General features: G+C 49.8%; 1 protein-coding gene across 1 annotated transcript in view; it reads left to right on the forward strand.

The window, feature by feature from the left end:
* Tbcd (tubulin folding cofactor D) overlaps nucleotides 1-24,653 on the forward strand; it is a 149,408-nt gene that overhangs the window by 26,362 nt on the left and 98,393 nt on the right. Inside the window, exons 3-7 of the mRNA XM_010618701.3 lie at nucleotides 6,980-7,077; nucleotides 7,999-8,100; nucleotides 9,279-9,425; nucleotides 9,815-9,870; nucleotides 16,251-16,383. Of these exons, the coding sequence (XP_010617003.1) occupies nucleotides 6,980-7,077; nucleotides 7,999-8,100; nucleotides 9,279-9,425; nucleotides 9,815-9,870; nucleotides 16,251-16,383 (536 nt within the window). The remainder of the gene's footprint in view (nucleotides 1-6,979; nucleotides 7,078-7,998; nucleotides 8,101-9,278; nucleotides 9,426-9,814; nucleotides 9,871-16,250; nucleotides 16,384-24,653) is intronic.

Here is a 24,653-nt window from a genome sequence, read left to right on the forward strand (position 1 = left end):
TTCGAAGTTTTTTTTTTTTTTTTTTTTTTGGTATTGGGGATTGAATCCAGGACCTTGCACTTGCCAGGCAGGCACGGTGCCTCTGAGCCCAAGGAGGCCGTTTTCACTAAAATTTAAAATGAATTTTTGAAGCAAAAGCCATCTTTTTAGCCTTTTTCTAATATCTGGGGCTGACTAGGTAGTAAACCTATCCTTTTATTTTATTTATTTATTTATTTGCAGTACCTGATTGAACTCAGGACCTTGTGCTTGGGATGCTGGTGAGGCACCACTGAGCTAAATCCTTGGCCCTAATAAACTTATCTTTAAGAATAATCTGTTCTTCCACTGAATCAGGAGACAGGGATGTACGTTTCATCAAAGCCTCCAATAAATGATCTAAGTAGGCAGAGGGGCTCTCATCTTTCTCCTGATAAGTAATTGACAATTTAAAATAACTGGAGAGCTTAGTCCTTGTCTTTGTTAGACCTTCAAGAATACATGTCTGAGGGCCGGGGAATTAGCTCCGTGGTTCCACTGCCTGCTATAAAAAAAAAAAAGAATACATGTCTGAAAATGTCTCCTGTTCTAATCTCCTGTTTGGTTGGGAGACCCGAGGGGTAAAGCGTAGGTAGTGCTTAGTCTCCAGTAGGAACCAGGTATTCCTCTGGCTGCTTGTTTCTGATCTTACAAAATTAAAATAATACTCTTCCTCAAATGTAATAGAGACTTGTAATGCTGCTTGTCTCTCATTAGAAGTCTATGTTTGATTTACGAGTAACATTACACCTTTCCCATCTATTTCATATAGGTATGAGTAAGTCCTCTAAAGACCTCAGTAAACATATTAGGGTTGTCTGAAAACTTTCCTAGATATTGTTTGATCTCTCTTAGGTCACTGAGAGGAACGGACATAATGGATACAGGTAGTCCCATGTGGCTTATAAATATATTTCAGACACCAATAGAAATTATGTCTCAATGCAAAGAAAATCCAAACAAGGTAATTCTGACCATTTTCCCTCCAGTCCAGTACAGTTCTAGTTGTGAAATAGAATCATAGTCAGTACTTCTCTCTGCATTCCATTTTGGCTCTAGGGGGTAGGCAGTCCATGTACAGATACAGAAAAATATTAAAACAGCTCTTTTTCAATATGTGAGGGTTTAATCTAGTGCTTAAGAATACATTCCCTAGGAGTAAGAGGTTTTGACATTGAGTTTCCCATCTGCAACAAAAAAATTGGCATTCCTTTTAATTTCTTTTTTTTTGTTTTGCTTTGTTTTGTTTTTGGTTTTTTGAGACAGGGTCTGCTGGCCTCAAGCTCACTGTGTAGCCTGGGCTGGCCTTGAGCTCATGACAGTCCTCCTGCTTCAGCCTCCTGACTGCTGGGATTGCAAGTGTGTGCCACCATGCCCAGCTCCCTTTTAATTTCTACTTGGTTTCTATATCAAGGGATCCCCAAGATTACTCAGCTCCCAGGCAAGTGGCTGCTATCTGGAGAGTGACCAGAAGATAGTTAGGGCTGCACCTACCTAATGTGAACCCTGTCTTCTTTGGGTGCTCCTGTTTTTCTCCAGCAGGGGTTATAATTGATTTTAGATGTAATAGTCATGTTTTAAAGCATTATTAGCAAACCAAAAATCAAGTGATCTAAAGTGTTGTTTTCTAATTCTTTGAGTGCCAAAATATCAAAGAGCGGGTTGGAAATCGTTGGAGTGCTCCTTAGCCTGTAAAAGAGATTACCTCTAAGAGATAAGTAAAATGGCTTGGAGAAATCGTGCCCTTGGCCCTAGGGCAGAGAAGCCTCTAAGACATCCCTTTTATCTACCTAACCACCTAGGCAATCTTAAGCGCAATGCAAGCCTAAACTTTATTTGACATGTAATCTAAAATTTCTTTATGTGAAGCTTACAGGTTAAATTTATACTCATCATCTAGCAAGCACAGTTTACATGTTATAGTAAAAGGGTTTTATCAGTTTTCTACGTCCACGTGAAAGGGAAAGCCTGACTAAATCCGTTTTTTACTGGTAACATACACAAAGCACACATGTAAGTTGACCACTGATTGCTATTCTCCATGAAAGGCAAACATTTGTTGCAAGCTGAGTCAGCTTGACTTCCTGAAGGGAGGGGTGGTCTAACTAGAAGGTAGTTTAAGCTAATCAAGGAATTTTAAGGTTAACTCAGTGAGCTGGAAAAAAAACTTAGTTTCCCCCCTCCCCCAATTTACTAGCAGAGAGAAAGGTCCTGAGGAGTGCAAGGGGGATGATAAATAAATGATTTTTCTGCTGTTTACCCGGTTGTGCTGTCAGGACCCAGCTTCCACGGAGGGACTTCTTGATATCTGTCCGAGAACAACCCTGGCCATGACCTCGCAGTTGTCCTCTCAGCTTTTACTGAGCCAGGCAACCAGAGATCTGTCTCTTGAAAGGAATCTAGCTGTCTATCTGGTCTACAGCTTATTAGTTAAAGTATTTTCCTCCTCTATACAAATAAATGATGAGAGCCAGATCCAGAAGGGGAGCGAGAGCCAGGAGGTTGGGGACTCTCCCTTAAACTAAATGTGTTTTGATCCCTTAAATGTTGTGCTTAGGAAATAGCTCCTTCTAGTCTCACCCAGAAGCTGGTTCCTTCCGTGGGGTCTCAGCTTCAGTCTCCTGAGGAGGAAGACTGTTGCCTGTAACACTAAGCAGGGATATCCCTTTCATGTGTGCTCTTCTGGATGGGCAAAATTCCGGTGTTTCATGTCACCCAGAGATGGGGTACATGTCCATCGTCATCTAAGAGGACTTCCTTCTCTTTGGGATTAGCAAACAGTCATTATCTGTGGGCTCGACTTAAAGCTTCTTAGTTGTTGGGTGGGGGAAAGGTTTCTTTCTCTCTAATCTTACATGCCTTTAAAAAGACGAATACATAATGGCAGAGAAAGATCAGAAAGGAGATCAGCAGAAGGAGTCTTTTTTTTCACTGATGAGTTATGGAGACAGCTTGCTCACGAATTGTCACTCTCAGCATGGAAGAGCGAGAATGGGGAATCTCAGGAGCTAAGGCTGCCTCCTCACCAGAGGAGGATCAGACCTGAGAGGAAACTGAGGCAGGACAGGCTCAACATTTTCTCATATAGAGAAGGATTGAACCAGAGTGTCTCATTGAAACCTATTCCTCAAGTCTTAAGAATGGCTGCCTGCCTATTGACTTTATTAACTGACAGAAAAAGTCCTGTGTTTTATTAATAGGCATGTATATTTCTTCCTTTCTTTTTCTTTTTTTTTTTGTTTGGTTCTGGGGATTGAACTTGGATCCTTCTGCTTGCAAGGCAGGTGCCGGAACCAATGAGCTAAATCCCCGGCCCTTTTTTTTTTTGGTTTTTTTGAGACAGGGTCTCACTATGGAGTTGAGACTGACATAGAACTCACTGTGTAGCCCAGGCTGGTCTCGAACTCACAGCAGTCCTCCTGCCTCAGCCTCCCAAGTGCTGGGATTACAGGTGTGCACCACCACGCCCAGCTATATTTTTAAGATATAAACTAGATTTCATAAACCCGTTTACAGAATTTTTGTCTACTAGGGGGTGCTGTAACACTACTTTTTCCCTAGTGCTGTTGTCTAACGAGTCAAACAAGGAATGCTAGTAAATTCAGTAACTAAGTCCAAATGCAACATTTAGAACACAGGAATAAAATGTGATGGGACTTATCTTCTCATGTTCTCAACTTAAATTTATCATTATTTAATGAAGGACAATGCATAAAAGAGGCATCTGCAGTTGACAAAAACTCAAGACATAAGGCATAAAAATTTAAGACAATTTTGATAACCTAAGGGGGCCACAGCTCAATATATTTGTGAGTGTTAGTTGTAACTCAAGTTGGTCAGTTGAAGGCTCAGGTTCCTCTGCACACCCTTCAGTGTCTCTCCTGTATAATTTTAGGCTACACTTTCTTCTAGGCAGATCTCAGAGTCCTTAGACATTGGTCCAGGATTTCTCATTTAATCCCACACAGGTAATGTTCCTTCTAGAGCTCTTTAAGGGTTAAATCTGTGTTTGAAACCACCTGGAAGTACACGTGGCTGGCATTTGGGTCATAACTCAAGACTTTGGTCTTAAGTTAAAACCAAAATTCCAGGGCCCGGGATTTGGCTCAGTGGTTCCACTGCCTGCCTCAATAGCGCGAGGGCGGAGTTCAATTCCTGGTACAAAAAAAAAAAAAAACCCCAAAAAACCACCCAAAATTCCAGTCATAGTGTAAGACTTGTGTCTCACTTTTACTCCTGGAGCGTGAACAGCCAAGAGGCCTTCACGATGCTGGGCTCAGTAGCTCAGCGAGGCTCCAGGAGCTTGTCCGATAGCGAGAGTCACCCAGGAAGGAACACACCAGGCAAGTTGGCTAATAGACCTTTATTAGTCTGGCCAGACGGCACCTCCTAAGCCAAGTAGCTCAAGAAGGGCGGCTAGCTCAGAAACAGAGGCCATTTTATATAGGGCTGAAGGGGGGGGGTTTATACTTAAAACTTACAGAGAGAGGACAAAGGCAAAGAATCAGTTAATCTGAGCTAGTGGTCATCAGGCATATACTTGACCGTCACGTACTAATGATCAGCAGATTGATTATCCATTTTTCCATTTTCAACTTAGATTACAAAGTTCAGAACATTCCACTACAGGCAAGCAAGGAGTGGTGTGATTTATGTTGGGTCTCTGTGTTCACTACAGTTTCCATCTAGCCTCCCAGCTACTTCAAAGCAGCCACCCAACAATTCACAATCAATCATTAGTTATCCTGTAACTCTGGTTCAGTTAGGCTCCCACAATAGACCAAGTTGTTTTTATGTCAGTCTGGTCATAACTTGACGATCCACTCTATTATAACTCCCAATCTGCTTGATGTCTCCTATGTCAAGTTTGGAAAAATGAATTCTAGGAACAATAGAAGTTAAGAGTAGGAAATGTTTATTGAGAGAAAGTTTCTGCCTAAGAGAGACAGAAGGGGGCCCGGAAGGTGGGTTACTCATGGACCCCCACTTCTCAAGGGAGTTTTATAGAGCAAAATGTGAGGCAGGTATAAGGTGGGACAAAACTATAGTCAACTAATAAGATTACAAATATAGTTGCTTAGGTAACCTTGATCCAGTGGGCAATCACAGGGTGGGTATAAGGTGGAATAAAGAAAGTAAAAATGAGAAAAAGTCTTTAATATTTTTCTATATATTTGCCATTTACAGCTTTGTTCTAGAGATTAAAATTTTCTACTCGCTTGAAGAACTTACTATCTGGTATAGAAGTTTTTCAGCTTTTTTTTTTTTTTCACTTTTGGTTTTCAAAGATAGGTTGCTGGATATGGAATTTTAGGTTATAATTTTTTCTTTCAGAATTTTAAAGGATGTTGGACAACATCCTGTCCTTTAACTTGTATTATCTCTGATGAATTTTGTGCTTATTCTTATCTTGGTTTCTGTCTACTTATAGTATAGTGTAGCTATATGCATAATGTAGTATGTACTTTTTTTCCTTTGGCTGCTTTTAGAATTTTCCTTTTATTACTGATTTCACCAATTGATTGTGATGTCCCATGGCGTGCTTTTCTTTTCAGTTATCTTGCTTGGAGTTTGTTGAACCTTTTGGATTAATGGAATTTAGAAGTTTATGGTTGGTGCATGCTTATAATCCCATCTATTCCGGAGGCTGAGGCAGGGAGGATCTCAAGTTCAAGGCTAGCCTAGGGAAGTAGTAAAACTGTGTCAAAAGAAGAAGGAATGAAAAGTTTTGGCTGTTTCTCCGTAACTTCTCTGCCCTTGCCTTATTAATCTTCTGGGACTCTGATTACATGGATATTACTATACATTTTGATTTTTTTTGTCTTTTTTTTCTCTTTTGTGTTGAAATGTCTTCAGGTTTGCTGATCTTTTCTTCTGCAGTGTGCAGTCAGCTGTTAATCTCCTTTACTTAAACTTTCACTTTAGAACTAGATTGTTCCCTGTTTCCAAGGTTCCTTTTTTTCCCCTGTGGTGCTAAGCTTCATACATGCTAAGTAGTGCTCTGCCACTGAGCTACACCCCCAGCTCTCTGCTTTTTTTTCTTTTTAGTATTTTCTATCTCTTGCCTCCTATTATTCGTGTTTTCTTTGATACTCTTAAGCATATTTGTAGCATTTATACTACTCTGCCCCGGGGGACTCAGCCAGGCCTCCCGCACCTCCCCGATGATCTGCAGAGCTGGTGTTCCATGTGGCTTCCTCACTGGACCCTCGCCCTGCTCTGTTCAGCTGACTTTGCCCCTGGACACCATCTCTTTGCTCTGTTGGCATTGCTGTGCCCTGCGTGGCCCCTTCCTTCACCGAGTTCCATCCCGGCCTCCCTGCAGATGGCAGGGCGGCACTGCGGTTCGGTTGGTTGTTTGTCCTGCTTTGGGGCACGCACACATATACTACCTGTTGTGTGTCTGAAGATTATAGCTGTGTGTATTTTATTTAGTTTTCTAACCATTGATGTAGGATAGGGCAAATTCTAGGTCAGCCACTCATTTACGACTGAAAGCAGAAATCCTATTTCTTTTCTTTCAGAGTTATTACATTGGTAAATCATAGCAGCTGTGGCAGGTGTCTTTTGTAAAGTATGGTCTCAAATATGGGCTAGAGATGCTTTTTCTTCTACATTTGAGAGTATGAGTGGATGTGTAGTGACATGAATGAGATGAACATGCATTTCTCCTTTGTTGTTTTGTTTTGTTTTATTTTTTGAGACAGGGTCTCACTGTGTAGTTAAGATTGCCCTGGAACTCACTATGTAGCCCAGGCTGGTCTCAAACTCACAGCGATCCTCCTGCCTCAGCCTCCTGAGTGGTGGGATTACAGGCGTGCGCCACCACGCCCGGCATTTCTCCTTTGTTGTATTGTTACTTGGTTATGTAGGCTTCAGGCATTTCTACATAAACTTTTATTTTGGTACTTTGTTTCAGTATCATATTAATGTTTGATATTTGCTATCTGTTGTTCCCTAGAGTGGATGATGAACTTGTTGTTGGACATGGTGCAAGATAAGACCTCTCCAGACACCCTCGTACATCTGGCTTTTAAATTTCTGTACATCATCACCAAGGTAACAGTGTGGCACTGTAGATGCTTTTGTAATGTACTTGGCCCAGAAGCTGCTCTCCAAAGTGCTATTCTCAGGAAGCACGGTTCCTAGACATGACTTTGAGTTTCCATGCTCTCTTTTCTTTAACCACATGTTGGGGGCTCAAGTCTTAGTGATCAAGAGGGTCATTTAGCAGAAAGGAACTTTCTTACAAAGAAAAAGCAGAAGAGCTTGGTGGAATGGAGTGGTTCTTGATTTCCTATGTGGATGGATTTCCTGGGGCAGCTGTCCACTGCACGTCCTGAGGAAGCTGGCACGGTGCTGATGTCTTGCTTCCCGGCAGGCCCCTGGGGATGCCTGGGGATGCCTGGCGTTGGCCCACGCTGGTGTGTCCACCCTGATTGTGGGAGGGACTCGGCTGCCTCCTCATGCAGCCGCACAGTGCTCTGGCTGAGCTGCAGGGAAAGGCCTTGGCTGAGAGGGGACACTGTGGACACTTTACAGAGCGTAATGAATCTGGGGGCCTGTGAGGTTTGTGAGGCAAATGTCAAAGGGCGGTCGTGAACAAGGTAGAGGCACCAGCTTTAGTTTGTACCCTATCTGTATTTCTTCCATCCACGTATTAACCAGGACTGATTTAGTTTCTGAGATCAGATGAGATCGGGTGTGTTCATTGTGCTTTGGCTGTAGACCTATGTGTATGTCTGATGAGCCACTTGTAAGGTTGGCTAGCCACATAGGGACAGAACATATTAATGGATGAAATTATTTGGGAAGTCAAAGTTGCTTTCTTGTGGCTCCTTTGGACTCACTGAAAAATGACACATTGTCTCCCATCACTGGCGCAGAGGTGGTGGCTTTTGATGAGAAAGGGAAAAGATACCTTTGCTGCTGTCTGTATTTTCTAACTGTGTAGTGATTCATTGTCTTTTTATTTGGTAGGTTCGAGGACATAAAATATTTCTTCGTTTATTTCCTCACGAAGTAGCTGATGTGCAGCCTGTGTTAAATATGATCTCAGAGCAGAACCCCACAGACCATGAGGTGAGCCGCAGCTCTGCTGACTCCACTCCTTGCTGGCAATTCCATGTCCCCTTCAGTTTCATCTCATTTTCCCCTGTACTTTCTACACATGTTGCTTTAAATTATTCTTCTTTAAAATAGTCCTTTATAGAGAAAAAAATATAGCCTTTAAATTGAAATGTGCCTGTGCCAGATCCCCAGGACCATGCAGGTCCACTGTGATTGCCTGGGAAGACCCGCAGGACACATCACAGTCCTCCGTGGGCCGTGGTGTGTGACGGCAAGGACACAGAGCACACTCAGCAGGGGCAGAGTCGATGCTCACCTGGCTGGATCGCACAGGCCCTCGTTCCCCAGATGGTCTTGAGACCAGTGCCCTTGTTTTCCCCGGGCAGCTCACATAGGCACCTGGCCTGGCTGGTGGAGACTGCAGATTCCAGAAGGAAGGCAGGTGCTTGGCACACACCACAGGGGACACTAGAAGTCTGTCCAGTGAGTCACCGTCAGGAGCCGGGACGTGGCCCATTCCTGCTAAGTCCAAGCTCCTGGATGCCAGCGGCCCTCCTGTGGGTCCTGCTGTACAGTATGCACGCAGAAAAGCAGAGCTGTTGACTGTGTGACTCATGCATTGCCCCGTCATGACTGTTCTGAACATCATGGACAACTCCTGGGCCTTTCCTTGCTCTCCTCTGTGCCGGACGCCCTTCTTTCCTTTTTCTTCTGGGGCCCCCATGGCCTCTTGGTTTGTTGATTCCTGAAAATAAGGTCATATTTTTCTTTTTGTGGCACTGGGGATTAAACTTGCTAAGTTGCTCAGGCTGCCCTCAGACTTGTGATCCTCCTGCCTCAGCCTTCTGAGGAGCTGGGATCCCAGGTATGCCCCGTCGTGTTGGGCTGGTTTACCCTTTTTCAGAAGACTGATTTGCACATTGAAAGGTGTCAGTGAAGAGCAACCACTATGTTGATGTGGGTTTCCTGTGCTCACTTTGATGTTTCTTTTGTTTGCTGAGTTAGGTGAGACTGGGGTAGGTGCGCATGGTGGGATGCAGGAGGGATGTGGGGCAGGGCTGGTAGACATCTGCTCTCTGGCTTGGGGCTGGTTGGCGTTTGTGATGCTGAGTGGGCTTGGGAGGACAGCAGGACTGTCTGGGAGTGTGGCGGTCATTTCTCTCCTTTCATTTTGTGTCTTGGCTTCTCAGACATGGGAGACCCGCTACATGCTTTTGCTGTGGCTCTCTGTGACCTGCCTGATCCCTTTTGATCTTTCACGCTTTGATGGGAACCTGGGGACCCAGCCTGGGCAGGCACAGATGCCCATCATGGACCGTGTTCTGCAGATAGCAGAGGTGGGTGTGGCCACATGTCTGACCAGGGGCTGGTTATGTCCTCATTGGGTTAATGCTGTCCTGAAGTCAGAGTCTAATTAGGTAAACTTTTGGTTGTTTATCAATTTCTTCAACTGCGGGTGTTGTTTTTCAGTGAGAGAAAATTCCACCTAAGCTCTTTTTGAAATTGACATCAGGCTTATGTTAGCAAACATTTCTTTATAGATAATGCAAGTTCTGTGTTAAAGAGAAAATGTGAGCATTGTGAGAAATTTAGGGGTAACAGTAAAAAATTTAAGGGATTGTTTTATATTTGACTTTTAATATTGTACAAGTAATACGCAATCATTATAGAAAACCTAGAAAATAAAGATAAGAATGGTAATTGAAACCTGTCAAATTTCTCATAGTCCTACTTGCTGGTCAGTGACAAAGCTCGTGATGCGGCTGCTGTCCTGGTGTCCAAGTAAGTCCTGTGGGGCCCTGGGATGTGTTGGGGTCATGTGACTGGAGCAGGGGCTTCTCAGGTGTGCTTGCTGTGTTCCAGGAAGCGTGAGGCTTGATGAGGCTCTGAAACCACCCTCAGAGCTGCCTGGTGCTTGTGTGGGGTTGAGGGGGTCTCCTGGTGCCATAGGGGTCGTGCATATGATCCTCTTGGAGTTGTGGCATCCCCGGCCTTTGAGAGTGGCTCAGAAGCAGTCACAGTGTAATCTGTGAGCTCAGGAGCATCCTAGGCCCTGTGGTTGGCATAAAGATCTCCAGATGTTCTGTGCACCTGTGGGCACAGCTGGGGATGGGCAGCTGTGCGAGCCTTTCCTGAGATGTGGGAAGTCAATGTTATATGTGACAGGTGGCCCCCTCCTTTCCGCTTCCCTCCTCTCTATTCCTGGCTTTTTCTTTCTTTCTTTCTTTGCTGGTCTTGGGGATTGAACCAGTGTCTTCACACTGAGCTGTATTTTATTTTTTATTTTGAGAGGTGGGGTCTTGCTAAATTGTTAAGTTCCCAGGCTGGACTCAAAACTTGTAAACCTCCTGCCTTGGCTACTTATTTCTAGGATTTCAGAAAATGGCGCTGTGCCTGGTATGACACATGATTTTAAATACATATATGCTTAAGTTAGTTAGAAAGTCTGGCATTTTTTCTCCAGCTATGTTGGTGACCATTGAAAGTTGGTCGTATAACCTTGTGATGGTTTTGACTGAGAAGACAGACTACTGAGCATCCCTCACTTCGGGGTGTGGAATGAGCATCTCCGGTCCCCACGTGTCAGCGTGGACAGATGGCTCCTTCCTGGGTCCCCCCGTGTGCTGTGTGTGAGGCTCTTGCTGTGTGGGGAGTGGGAGCTTGCGGAGGGGTCCTGCAGCACCTCGGCTAGAGCAGGGGCTGGGCTGGAGGTTGGATCCCGGGTCCTGGCCATCTAGGCCTCCCCTGGGATGGCTCCTCTGCAAGAAGAATCCTGCATGGCGGCTCCTGGCTCAGCCAGGGCTCAGGTGACAACAGACTTCTCTCTCTCTTTTTTTTTTTCTCATTGAGTTTTTTAATAAGAAGCTTTTTAATAAGATGAGATCCCAGTTGTTGATTCTTTCTGCTAATTCCCATGCTACTGAGGATTTGTTCATAAAGTCTTCTCCTATGCCAGTGTCTTCAAGAGTTCTGCCTAACTTATCTTCCAGCAAGTTTAGTGTTTCTTTTTTAATATTTAGATCTTGAATCCACTTGGATTTTAGTTTAGTGCATGGTGAAAGATAAGGGTCTAGTTTTAATCTTTGGCAAGTTGAAATCCAGTTTTTCCAACAGCATTTATTAAAGAGGCTATCTTTCCTCTAGTGAGGATGGTCATCTCCTTTGTCAAAATGAGGTAGCTAGCTGGGCGTGGTGGTGCATGCCTGTAATCCCAGCACTCGGGAGGCTGAGGCAGGAGAAGCGCTGTGAGTTTGAGACTAGCCTGAGCTACATAGTGAGTTCCAGGTCAGTCTCAACTACATAGTGAGAACCTGTCTCAAAAAACCAAAAAAAAAAAAAAAAAAAAAAAAGATGTAGCTGAGTACATTTTTGTGTCTTCCAGTCTGTTCCACTGATCCTCAGGTCTGTTTCTTTGCCAATACCATGCTGTTTTTATCACAGTGCTTTGTAGTATAGTTTCAAATTGGGGATTGTTATACCCGCTGCCATGACGGATTTCTCTTTATAGGTGTGAGCGCCTGTGCATTTGTGTCCACATCTGTATCCTGTCTGTGGAGAGTGCTGCACCCTCCACCCTGCCACCCACCTTTTCCCACCATGTGGGGTGGGGTGGGGCTGCCGACCTTTGGTGCATGCAGACCCTCCTAAACTTTAAACCAGTGTGACTGACACAGTGGAGCGAGAGTCCCAGGGGCTTGGGACACAATTCCTGCACAGACTGAACAAGTTGAAAAAGTCTTCTTTTCCGTATTTACCAATGGTGTGACCTTGCAGATGTCTACGAACTTGGTTAAGTGAAAAACTACGTCTTTTTTTTTTTTTTTTTTTTTTTTTTTTTTTTTTTTTTACATCTTGAGCTATGTCCCAAGACCTTTTTTGAGATTTTGAAACAGTGTCTTGCTAAGGCACTAAGTTGCCCAGGCTGGCTGGAACTTGGGATCATCCTGCCTCAGCTTCTCCGAGTGCTGGAATTATGGGCATGCGCTGCTGTGCCTGGCTTGTTTTTATTGTTATTACTGGGGCCCACAGTCATGAGCATGGCAGACTGGTGATGACTTTGACTCTGGGCTGTGTTGACTGGAAGGCCAGACCCATGCGTGTGTGTATTCACCTGTGTCTTAGGGCAGAGTGGCGCTGGGACAGCAGGTGGCGGGGATGCAGCTCCAGTGCCACCTGGTGCTGTGCTGAGCAGACTTGCTCTGGTGGAGCTGGTCTCAGCCTGGCACGTGGAGGGCTCCTGCTGGCCATGGACTGCATGTGTGGTGTGGCCGGGTACGTCCTGTGTATTAGAGTGGACAGATGTGGCTGCTGGGAGAGCCTCAGGGGTGTGTGGCTTTGGATCTACCTGTGCCTCAAATTTGTCTTCAGGTTGGGGGTGAGGAGCGGGCCAAGTGCCTGTGCTGTTGAGCACTGCTGTTTCTCCATTCCTGGGTCTCTGCTGCTCTTCCTCTGCTGCCCTGACCCTGACTTCCTCCTTTGTTAGCTGCACTTTAACCCTGGGTGCTTCCTCTGACTCTAGATAGTGTGACAGAGATGCTTAGAAAGGAGTGTGGTCTGGTAGGTACCCTACAGTAGGTAAACAGTCTTTTCTTTTTTCTCTCTCTCCCTCTCTCTCTCTCTCTCTCTCTCTCTCTCTCTCTCTCTCTCTCCCGCCCCCCCTTCCTCCCCCCCCTTTTCTGTTTGTTGAGACAGGGTCTAATTGTGTAGCCCAGGCTGACCTTGAACTCATGGGGATCCTGCCTCAGCCTCCTAAGTGCTGGGATGACAGGTGTTCATCACTGTGCCTGACAACACCTTTATTCTTGTTGTAGTGATGAAAAGCATGCAGGGTGATGTGGTACAACCCTGTAGTCAGTGCCCTGTCTGAAGCCCCAGAGTTCAGCCCAGCGGCAGAGCAAGTCTGCATTTCAGGGGGAAAAGCAGCAGCAGAGAAGCAAAGTATGCTCCATGTAGAAAAGATGGAGCAGGGAAAAACTTAACATTTGTGATACTAACATACGTGTGTGCTGTGCTTTGTCCTCTTTCTGTGCTGTTCCTGAAATAGATGTGCACGTTTTGTCTTAGAAGTGGCACTTGGCATTTTTGTTGGCTCCAGTGGCTGCTGATTCAGTGGCCTGTGCGTCTTGTGTGTGTGTATGGCGTGTGGCCGTGTCCTCCTCTGTGAGTCTGTTTTGAGCTCTGGCTGTCTCTTGCAGACCTTCCCTTTGAGGCAGATGTCTTGGGGCACAGGCGTGACTTCTGCTTGCCAGGTGTTGTTGGTACAGAGCTCAGCCCCGCCAGGCTCCCTGCGGGCCAGGGAAGAGGCCCTGCCCCCTGGGCGGAGCATGTCTGGTTTGCTTCAGAGTCTCCCTGGGTCGCACATGCTGCTTCTGTGTTTTTTTTTTTGTTGTTGTTTTGTTTTGTTTTTGGGACCAGGGATCGAACTCAGGTCGTTGCTCTTGTGACGGTGCAGAGGCGGCAGAACCGCTGAGCTAAATCCCTGGCCCCTGCTTCTGCGTGTCTTCCATTTTGGGCATTGTGTGCCCCTGTGCTATGACTCCTGGTTCAGGGTACAGAGTCTCCCTTCCCTACAGCATGAGATTCCCAGGTGATTACTGGCATTTTACTCCAGGTTTGGACTAAAAGTTTTAAGTCAAACCAGTCATTCTTCTTTTACTAATTGTTTTTTACTTTTAAGCTCAAAAGTTACCAGCTTTGAAGAAACTTTAACAAGTAGTCACTTTTCTCACCCTGTGCTTGAGTGTTTTAATGTAGAATAATTCCACTTGGAATTTCCTCTGGTACAGGATACAGGGTCTCACTGTGTAGTTCAGACTGGCTTTGAACTCATTCTGTAGCCCAGGCTGATCTTGAACTCACACTGATCTTCCTGCCTCAGCCTCCCAGAGTGCTGGGAATGACAGGTGTGCACCACCGTGCCTGGCTCTAGCATGATGTTAGGAACATTTTCTGTTTTCTGTCTCTCCGGACACAGCTCATGATGCTGGTCAGACCTGTGCTGCTGGTGCTGAGCTGCATTGTGGGCCCTGAGCAGAGCACAGGGACAGTGGTGCCTGTGTGCTGGGGAGGCGTTTCCCTCTGAGAGGCTGCCGTCTCGGGCCATCCCCTAGCGTGTGTAGGTAGGTGGAGCTGTGAATGCGGCCCATGTCTACTGTGAGCGTGGCTGAACGGGAAGCAGTCTAGGAGTCGGGACCCTCGCGTGGACGGCCCCGCCTGTGTGCATCTTTGCAATGTGTCCGCTTTGCTTATTTGTATTTTTGGACCTTTTACTGTTCTTTTTTTTTTTAATAAGAAAAATACCAATAACCCACTCGCTGCAGAGCAGCCTTAAGTTCCCTTCTCACTTGGAAATGCCCCTTTTGTGATTTTCCTCAGGACCAGAGTTCAGTCAGATAAGAGCATGTGGCCTCTGCGGCTGGTAGGCTGGGGCAGGGGGAGGCCCAGTTCCTGGGGGTGCAGGTTCAGGGGCATCATGGGTCCACAGGTGAGGCTGGTACGAAAGGGGAGGCCGAGAGGGTGCTTGGTACAGGGGCAGGGTTGGGTGCGTGGGTGAGACTGGAGGCGAGGCTGGGTGCAGAGGGTGCTGGAGCTGCACCCTGAGGGCTCTCCAGGGGGAGTGGAGGGTAGGGCGGTTGGTTACAGGGGTGCTTGTGGCTGACTGGCTGCTGGGATTGGGCCTGGGTCTGGGTTCAGGCTCTGGCCCCCTTCAGGGCGGTACCTGTGGAGAGTGCCCCTGTGTCCATCTTGGGGACCCGGGTCAGGCCGCAGTCGGAGCCGCCTCTGGTTGCTTACACTGGTTGTGCCGTGGGAATGGAAATGGTGCGTAGGGTTCCAGTCCTCACCTTGGGGTGCACACGGTGAAGCCCCCGGCTCCTTTTAGATCCACTGAGGGGTGCTTCAGGAGGGCATGGGAGCTGGACGTTCAGCTCTCAGCTGACCGTCGGGGGTATCCAGATGTGGGAGCAACCTTTGGGAGCAGAGAAGACAACAGTAGAGCCTGTTTGCTTTTGTGACTTAACAGGAGATGTGGGGCTCTTTTAGGGCATGGTGGTGGCTCTGTACAACTTCACATGCGGGAGGGGCAGTGAGGTGCAGTGCCCAAGAGCCTCCACAAGCCACGGCCTGGGGTGCTACAGGGGACACGGCTGCACAGGCGCTTCAGGGCCCACTGGGTCCCTGCGCCTTGAGTGGACACGAGGACCAGCCAGGCCCAGCAGGAATCCAACTGAGATGTTTGGAAAAGGGGGTGCCGAGCACCCAGCTGTCCTTCAGGATGGGCACGGGGGTGTGGGTGTTTCCTGCCTGGCAGTGAGTCTGTTGCGAGCGTTCCGGCGGTGCATGCCAGCAGGGCATCCAGCAGCCCAGCGTGTGCCCACTTTCTACTGAGCATCATGTCGTGGTTGGACTTGGTGCTCCGAGAGGGTTGGCCACCCAGAGTGTGGAGCTGGCCCTGCCGAAGCCCGCTGGTGGGCAGGCACGGGCGGGAGCTGTGGGTGGGCAGAGCGACAAGGGATGGCCCAGCGATGGGGGAGGCTGTGGCCCGCCAGCTGCAGCTGACTGTCTCCTCGCTCAGCCTGCCTGTCGCAGGCCTCGGACAGGCTCTGCCCTCTCGGAGGGGCCCTTCCCGCGCCTGCTTGCCTGCTGGTCCTTCCTGATGTCTCTCATTGCGGGTTTGCTCTTTCTCTGGGTGAAGCCCAGGGCAGGGGCAGGCTCTAGTCACTCAGTGTGAGAGCTGGCCATGCCCACTCTGGCTGAGGGCTGGGGGTTTGCTCTCTGTACCTCCTCAGCTGGGCCGTCGAGCATAAGGAGACAGGGCTGTGTGGCAGCTGGGGGGAGCAGTGGTGGTGAGAGAGGACTTGGGGCTGAAGGTACGTGCTGGGCCAGCTGCTGGGGACGTGCATCCTGAGGTTAAGGATGCAGGGGAGGAGGAAGGGTCGAGAGGCAGACTGGTGCTGGCTGGTGGGAATGGGTGCCTGGGGCCTGAGATCCTGGTGGGGCTGAGTGAGCAGGAGTCAGCGAAGGGGGCTGTGTGGGCGTACAGGCTACGTGAGGGCTCTGCACGACAGGGAGGATGTCTGAGTGCCACATCCGGGGCTGGTGGGCACTGGGTGTCAAGCCTTGCTGAGCCCTTGCTGTGTCTTGTGTGTCTGCCTCTTCCACAGATTTATCACACGCCCTGATGTCAAGCAGAGGAAGATGGCCAGCTTCTTGGACTGGAGCCTCAGCACCTTGTCCTGCTCTTCCTTCCATGCCATCAATGGGGTCATTGCCATGGATGGGATGCTACAAGCCCTGGTGAGCACCTTGGGGACCGCACTGGGAGTGGGGGCAGCAGTGCTTCCTGGGCTACAGACACTGGCTGCCTGTGATTCTGTGTTGGAGTCACGTAGTAGTGGGATTTGTTGACCCCACAGGACATGGTTCCTTTTCCACTGCTGTGGCGTGCTGAGTGCCCTGTGTTGCCACCAGAGGGCGGTGGTGCCCATGGAGCCACAGCGAAGCCCTTCGCGCAGGTGTCCCTCCGGTTCTGTTGGAAAGCACAGTGTTTGGAGCCAGCCCTAACAAGAGAAGGCTCATGGCCTGAACTCCGATGTTGTTCAGAGGTGTGGGTTCTGTTTCTCAAGTCCGTGTGAGGCGCAGAGCCTGGCATCCTCAGAGCTGCCCGTGTCCACTCCTGCCCGTACCAGCCTCTGCCTTGCTTTTCTTTTGCACTTTAGTGCCTGTGAGGAGGAAAGGTGGATTGAGTTTCCCTGAAGAGGTGAGGCCTGAGTGGCTGAGGCCAGGAAGCTGTGGGCCAGTGTTTTTGGGAGGCGCGAGCTGCCGTCCAAGGCCTCGGGCTTGCGGGCAGCCTCTCTGCTCCTTCTCGGTTGTGGTGACTTGTTCAGAGCAGTGCTCGCCTCTTCAGGAGCAGGGCCCCCAGCGTGCGTCTGAAGGAGGCTCCTGTCTATCCTTCCTTGCTGCGGGCTGTGAGTGTGGGGAGCGCTGCGCCGTGTGTGGCTGCACTCGCTGCATCCTGCAGCCCTGCTGGGTGTCTGGGCTTGCTGTCGGAGGGCTGTTCTGAAGCGTGTCAGGAAGCACTCCCAGCCCTCTGCCATCCGCACGGACAGCTGTTGTGCTTCGGTCACACGAGTGTCCCCAGGGGTACAACCTCGCGCTGCCTGTGCCAGAACGCACACGGCCCTGCCCACCACACAGGCCTGCTCTGTGCTCGTTGTCTGGGTTGGCTTGGACTTTTTAAGTAGATAGAAACACATGGTACGTGGCCTTTTGCACCTGGCTTCTTGCATTGAGCACTTTGAACCTAGGGCTTTTGTATTGAGTTGCCTTCTATATAAAAGGGTATCTCTGAGTTGCCCAGACTGGGCTCAAACTTGCAGTCCTCCTGCCTCAGCTTCCCATTGTTGGGATTATAGGCCTGAACCACTGTACCTTTTTATGGCTGAGTAACACTCCATTGAATGGCCGCTTTTGGCTTTTGTGAGTAATGCTGCCTTTCACATAGAAGTTTTTGTTTGAATTTAGGCTTTCATTTTCCTTGGGCTCTGTGTGGGGGGGCACCCAAAGGGGCTGTGATTATGGCTCACAGTTTAATTGCCCCAGCAGAGGTCAGTGCAGGCTGGGCCAACCCAAGGGGTCCTGGGGACCCACGTGTCATCGGTCTGCGATCCTCGAGGTGTCGTGCATTTGTGATGTTGATCATTCTGGTAGAGATTGGTGGCGTGAGATGGTTAGATTGAAGGTTGGGTTTTTAAGCTTTTGGCATGAGTTCTGCTGAAAGCCTGAGGTCAGGAGCGCAGATTGGTATGACAAAATGTGGTCCCATTGTTGCTCCACAGTGGCTCTGCCAGCCCTGCCCATTGTGTGGGTGCTGCCTGGGTGGGGGGCTGACCTCTGGAGAGGTGTGTTGGCCACCTCTGCCCAGGCAGCCACCTGCCTTCCTGAGGTCTCCTGGCATCCCCCAGCGGCTCCTTCAGCCTCATCTGGGAGTTGCCCTCCACGCTCTGCCCTGCCCTCCCCTCCCCATGGCTGCACAGAAGTTGGGAGCCAGCAACGTCAGAAGGTTGCCTTGACCACAGTCTGGGAGCCAGTGTGACTACCCAGGGGCCTACAGGCAGGCAGAGCTTGTTGGGTCCCTGCTGTGCCAGCTGCCTCCCAGGGTACAGCAGTGCCTGCTGGCCGGTGTTCCCTGACTGATCCCCTCTGGTCAGTGGCCTTCTCGGTAGGGGTATGGGGCTGTGTCCGCAGCCACTTTCCTTTTTTTGTGAGCAGCGTGGTGCTTGTTTGTTGGTTCCCAGGCTTCCTGTTTCTCCCTCCAAGGCGAGGGGCCTAGATTGTGCTTAAATAGGGAGGACAGGCAGGCTTGCTGTCCTGGCCCCGCAGGCTGTGTGCATGGGTTGGGACCCATTTCAATGGAGTTAAGTTGGTGGGCATGGGGAGGTGCTGTTTATTAGGATGTTTCCAAGATTCACATTCAGAAGGAGAGAAGTTTTCTTTTCCCCCTTCCTCCTACGGTATAAAAAGATTTCCCAAAGGCTTAGAAAAGCTGATCCTTCCACCACCCAGCTGGGCATGTGTTGGCAAGGGACAAGGAAGATGCTGTTCATGCTGTTGGGGCAGAGCATTTCTGCAGTTTGGCAATAGCACCACTGGCTTTATCTGGAGAGATTTGCCCTGAGCGATGGTGAGCAATTGTCTGACGCAGCCAGCTGAAGTCCTGGGAAGCGAATGAATGAAACCACCATGAAGCAGCGGCCCTGGCGCTGCAGCTCCTGGTACCAGGCACATCCCTTCGAGAGCCTCCTGAGCCCCTACCTCTCCTGGGAAGTCTTCAGAGCTGTGCTGTGCCCCAGTTTCCTTTTCTCCTCTGGAGGGTCAGGAAGTCTGACTGAGGCTCCCGGGCAAGAGGAAATTGTGCTCAGCGGGCGGAGCAGTTTCGCCATGGGCCCGTCAGACCTGCAGGCAAAGGGCTGGGTGCCCTGTGCGTGACGAAACTTGCAGGTGCATCGTGCCGGGTGATCTCGCATTTCCTTTGATGCACTTGGCTTCGTTTTTATCCACCTGCTCATTAGTGTGCGTTGGGCGAAACAGGTGAACTCCAAACAAGTCCTGTCGAAACTAGGATTTTATTTCCCTGGAAGCCTAGTTCTCCCTTGTACTCCCTCAGTGGTAATTTTTAAGTCTTGTGGGAGGGAAAGAAGTGTTTTGCAGTTTTGTTTCATGGAGGCCCCTTTTACTCTCACTTTGTAGGACACTGTGGTTTGTTCCACTTTGAGTATTAGGGTTAGTGCAAGCTGAGGAAATGAGAGGAAGCGAAACTATCAAAAATAAAAAGGGCTGCCGTTTAAATGTGCCTTGTGTGTACTGATGGAGGGCCACGCCATTGGGAGGTCTCTCTGTCAGCTGTGAAGGTGCTGGCCACCGAGTAGTCTGGATGGCGGGGCTGGGGCAGGGACAGAGGCTGCTGAAAGGGGAGCTGTTGGTGGTGAAGGTGCGGCCAATGGTGGGTGAGACACTTTTCTGTTTACCACCTACTAGGATTACATCTTTTCTCCACGGTGAAGTGTCTCTCATTTTTTATTGTTGACAGAAGCAGAAAAGTCTGGTTAAAGGGAAATAGTCACGGACAGCCTTAGAATCCAGGAAAGCCCGGGAAGACTTGGCCCACTGTGTGGGCTCCTGCAAGGAGATGTGTTGAAGCCTCTCTTCATACATGTGGTTCAAAGAATAAAAGGAGTCCGGGGCCCAGGCATGGGTGGCTGTTGCTAGGGCGCCTGCTTGGGCAGGTAGGAGCGGCCGGCAGTATGTGTCTTGGACTGGATATGTGTCTGCTGACTCAGAGGGACACAGGCTCAGTGGGGTTTCTGACTGCCCCGTGTCAGCTCTGCCCAGCCTCCAGAAGCTGCCCGAGGCGCTGTCTGGGCTTCAGCTCTGGACATTCACTGGCCGCACCTTGGTCCCATCTCTGGGGAAGCACCTTGCCCCAGTCATCCCGCCTGGAGTGGAAGTGACAAACTCTGTGGCCCCGGTGGAAGGCAGAGGCTCTTTGAGACCTAGAGGCCAGTCGGTCATCAGGCGTTTCCTGCCTGAGCTCCTCAAGAGGGCTCCTGGGAGTCTGTTCCCCAGTCTTGCTGGGACTCGGTGTGGCCGGGGGCACATTTTCCAGGTGGCCCTGCTCCGTTGTGGGGTGTGGGCAGGTTTTGGGCAGAGAGTGGGAATGTGTTTGGTGCTGCACCCCTGGGGGGCCTCCTGGGTTTCCTGGTGGCTTTAGATGGATGGAATGCTAGTTTTGTCATTCAGCCCTTCACGTTGTGAGAGTGCCGGAGGGAATGTGTGTTGCGTGCCACATGCAAGCAGCGCAGGGTCCATGCTGTGAGGCGGGGTACTTGTGGGTCACGGGCCTCACTTTCCTTATTGCTAGAGAGGAAACACACGGCCACCTGCACCTCTGTCGGTGCTGAGCTGGGTTGGAGCCGCCTGTGGCCTCTGCTGTAGGCCGTGTGAGCACCCCTACCCGAACCTGGCCCATCCATGTTTTCAGCTGCATGAAACCTGGCTGGCCACACTTCCCTTGGCCCAGCCCTGACATACATCTCTGTCTCTTGGCCTTGCCGGTGGCCACTGATAGCCTGTCTCTGCTCTGCCCTTGACCTTTGTTTCCTGACTCTGTCCTTGGTTCTAGAGCCTTTGTTCTGTGGACCTGGTGGGCCCACAGGGAAGCCTCTGAACCCAGTCCCAGCTTGCATCTTTGCATCTGGTGTTCCTCCCAGCCCAACAGCAAGTGGGGGTGCCTGTGTGCTGCCCTATAACTCCACCTCTGCTGCACGCTCTGCTCTCACTTGTCCCTGTCCTGTCCAGAGCTCCGAGGGCTGTCTTTCCCATCTCAGGCTCTTGTTTCTTGCTCCACTTTGTTCTCATTCCGGCGTTTTGCTCTTTTTAGGTGGAATGGGGCCCGCATGCTCTGAAATGCCCCTTGGAAGTGGTCCTCCCTCTGGCCCCCAGGGCCATCCTTGCCTGTAACGTCCCTGTAGACATGTGCCATCCACTGGCCTTTGAGGCAGGACTTCCCTCGAGAGAACTGAGAGTTGGAGCAGCCAGGATGGTGAGGGAGACAGAACTGGAGTGGGAACCTAAGAGGTTAAGGCTGGAAAGGATGATGAGGGTGTCACTGTGAGCCCAGAGGAGGCATGACCTGAGGGCAGAGGGTTCAGAGGGCCGGTCCCCTGGGGCGAAGACCACTGCCACCTTCGTGCCTGTGTCGGTTAGGACACTGCTGAGGGGCCCTGCTTGTGTGATCAGCTGGTTATCAGAGCGGTGGTTTTCTGGTGGGCTGCGCAGCAGGACCCTGGCACATGGCTTCAAGTTGTTCTTTCTCCTCATAGCATCACTTGGCTTCTAGGGACTGGCTCCCAGGAGTGCTCGCTCTCCAGGGTGGCGCACTACCCACACCTGGTGCTGGAGGGTGGCTCACACGGGGGCGGCTCCCATGTCCTGGTGTTGCTGCTGGATTGGAGGGTCATGTGGCATCTGTTGTATCGGCATGCCTGCCTGGAGACACAGGTATCGCACGGCCATGGCCTCTGCCTGTTCTTCTTCCTCCCTGGAGTGTCTCCTTTCCCTCACTCAGCACCCAGGGCATCTGCATGCCTGTATGGGTGAGTTCGGGGCCTGAATGTGGCCTGTACCACCCAGGTGCCCAGTCTCCTCTCTGACCTTAGGCCCTCCGCAGGATAGGGTGTCCTGCCCAGTCTTGTCTGTAGGTCTCAGTCCTCTGGATATGGGAGATAGGAGAGTTGCCCTTGTGCTTTGTAGTACTTGTCAGTTTATTGAGAAATCGTTGTTTTTACCTAAAAATGACCAGAAAGTGAAATAAGCAGTGATAACAGGTGAACGTGAGTGGGACTGCAGTTGTCTATTTCTGCCACGGGTCTTTTTTTTTTTTCTCTTGTCATCTTTCTTGGTGGGTTTCCTTTTCCTGCCGAGGAGATTGCCATGTGACTTTTGCTCTCACAAATTGATTGTAAGCCTCTTGTATCTTCCAGCGTTCTTGTGTTTGAAATTATGTTGTTGGGTGTCTCATCGGTATGGGAGTGAGGGTTTGGGCTTCACTCAGTAGTAATTCTCTCCCTGCCCTTTCTCTGGGACTCCTGAGCCTTAGCCTGTTGGTCCCCTGTGTCTTGAGAAGTGAGGCTGGTCAGGACAGTGAGCTCCAAAGTGGCCTGAAGGTCTGGTGATCTGGGACATTGTCCAGAGTAAAGTTTCTGAATACGTTATTTTGTCACTAACAGATTGGTTCTTGAGGTGAGAAGAAGGGGCTTCAAGTGGCAGAGGTGGGAGGGCACTGTCCCTTGATGTTTTCTGAGGTCTTCCACCTTGTGCCACTTCTTCCTACAACCAAGAACCCTATGGGGCTGGCACCTGCCTCACACACCACACAGACCTGGTGTTACCAGGGGAAGGTAGATGCTGGATGTAATTGTTTTGATCATTTAAACTTTTTTTTTTGTTTTGAGATAGGGCCTCACTACGTAGTTCAGGCCGGCCTTGAACTCACTATGTAGCCCAGGCTGGACTGGAACTTGTAGCAATCCTCTTGTTTCAGCCTCCCCAGTGCTGAGAGTACAGGTGTGCACCACCAAACTGGACTTCATATAAACAGTTTTATGGGGGTGTTTTTATTTCTCTCTCTGTGTACTTAAAGTCCTTTTCAGTTTATTTGCTGCAACTTTACCAGAGATAGTACATTTTTTGTTCTGGGTCTTAGCTGATTCTAATCTGCCATTTACCTACCCTGGCCATCGAAAGCTTGGTTTCAGTACTTAAGCTTTTGACAGATAGTCTGGACTTGGATCCTCCTGAGGAGGAACAGCGTTCCCTAGCCTCTTGGCAGTTGTGCCTCTGGCCCCGGTGCCCCTCCTGAAGCTGACTGTGAGTATGCCCTGTGTCTGAGAGCCCCTGCCTAGCTTCAGCCTGCTACTACTCTTCATGGGGTGCTATGCCTTCAAGATGTCCCCCATGCTTTCTGCGAGCCAGCAGGTGTGCTTGAAATTATAGTTTTCTAGGCCCCGTGTTACAGTGGGATGTTCCTCCCCGCAGTCTGTATTGTGTCAAGCAGGCATTCAGGTTTGGCCTGGGCTAGGGCTGGCCATGTTCTGGTGGTGTGTAGCCCAGACCTGGCTGTGGATGTTGGAGAGTCTGTCCTGCCTGTGTCTGTCCGTGTGTATGTTGCGTCCAGGAGTGCTGAGTCTTACAGTGGAGCTGTTGCTTAGTGTTGGGGCAGATGCAGGGGGACAGAGGTATCCTTGCTGGCCCTGTATTGTCCTGTTTGCAGGTCCCCATAGGAACCATAGTTGTCTTTTTGAGAGCTTGTTTGGAGGTTCTAGCAGGGGAGCGCAGCTACTTGTGTACCCTTGACTGAGGAAATGGTCCTCTGTCTGAAGTGGTTGTCCTTTTCTACCAAGCGCACCAGCTTCGTATGCACATGGAGCCGTAAGGGAGGAAGGGGGCACTGCCTATTCACCGAGGTCGCTGGACCAACCCTGGTGGTCAGTGGAGTTGCTCGCACATCCGATAGTGGTCTTCTTGATGGACATAGAGCTCTGTGGATGTGCTCACAGATGACCCACTGTGGTGGGTGAGTACGCTCTTGGCAGGCTTCCCTGGCAAGGCCAGAGCTCACAACTCTTGAGAGGCCAGATGGACCTCTCAGCAGCCTTGCGTCACCTTTGAGCCACCCTGGGCTAGGGTGCGGGACCTTTCTTTCAAGGCCTGGGGTGGAGCTGCTTTCCTTGGCCTTGACTCAGTGGTGCCTTCAGGGAGCCTCAAACTAGCACCTCCTGCTTGACTGTGGGTGAACCTGCTCCTGCGTAGCTGACAGCCTATGATTTACGGGGCTTGGAGAACATGCCCTGGGGAAGGGAAGCTGGTTTGCACACTGCAGAAAAGCCAGCTTGGGTGGGTAGCAATCAAAAGGTGTGGTATTTTAGGATGATTACTGAGAAACTCGTTTTGTTTGCACCTAGCGCTGTGCTGGTTTCCAGACCAACAACAACAGACCTGGGGCCACTCCTCCTCTGCTGAGTGGTGGTGTCTCAGTTTCTCTCTGAGCTCTCAGGTGTATTTGCTGTGTATCATGTGTTTCAGTAGGTGGCTTGATGTATGAACCCTCGACTTCATAGATGGGCATTTTGTCCAACCTTCTGCTGCTGCTTTGTCAGGGGTGAAATGATATGAAGTGGCCTTCTTATTTATGTGAAAAATCAGGAACACATGGAGTCCTGTCCTCATTGAGTTCTGTTCCTTCTTTCTCTCTCCTCTATCTCCCAGAGTCCTTCATGGACAAGGCAGACTTTCTGACTTCTCTGACCCCTGTGTCACCATGGGTCCAGCTGGAAACTCCAGGAAAGTTCTCTGTCTAGGACAAGGATGGCATAGGGAGGTAAAGAATTGGCATCCTGCCGTGAGAGTGCGGGGCCTTAGGCACTCCCTCCTGCAGCTCGCCTACTGATTGTGTGGGGACTGGGGACTGTACATTTCCAGGCGTGGAGCCACCCCACGCCTGGTGCTGG

This window comes from Fukomys damarensis, unplaced genomic scaffold (assembly GCF_012274545.1).
Source record: "Fukomys damarensis isolate Sample0158 unplaced genomic scaffold, DMR_v1.0_HiC HiC_scaffold_23, whole genome shotgun sequence".
Taxonomy (NCBI): Eukaryota; Metazoa; Chordata; class Mammalia; order Rodentia; family Bathyergidae; genus Fukomys; species Fukomys damarensis.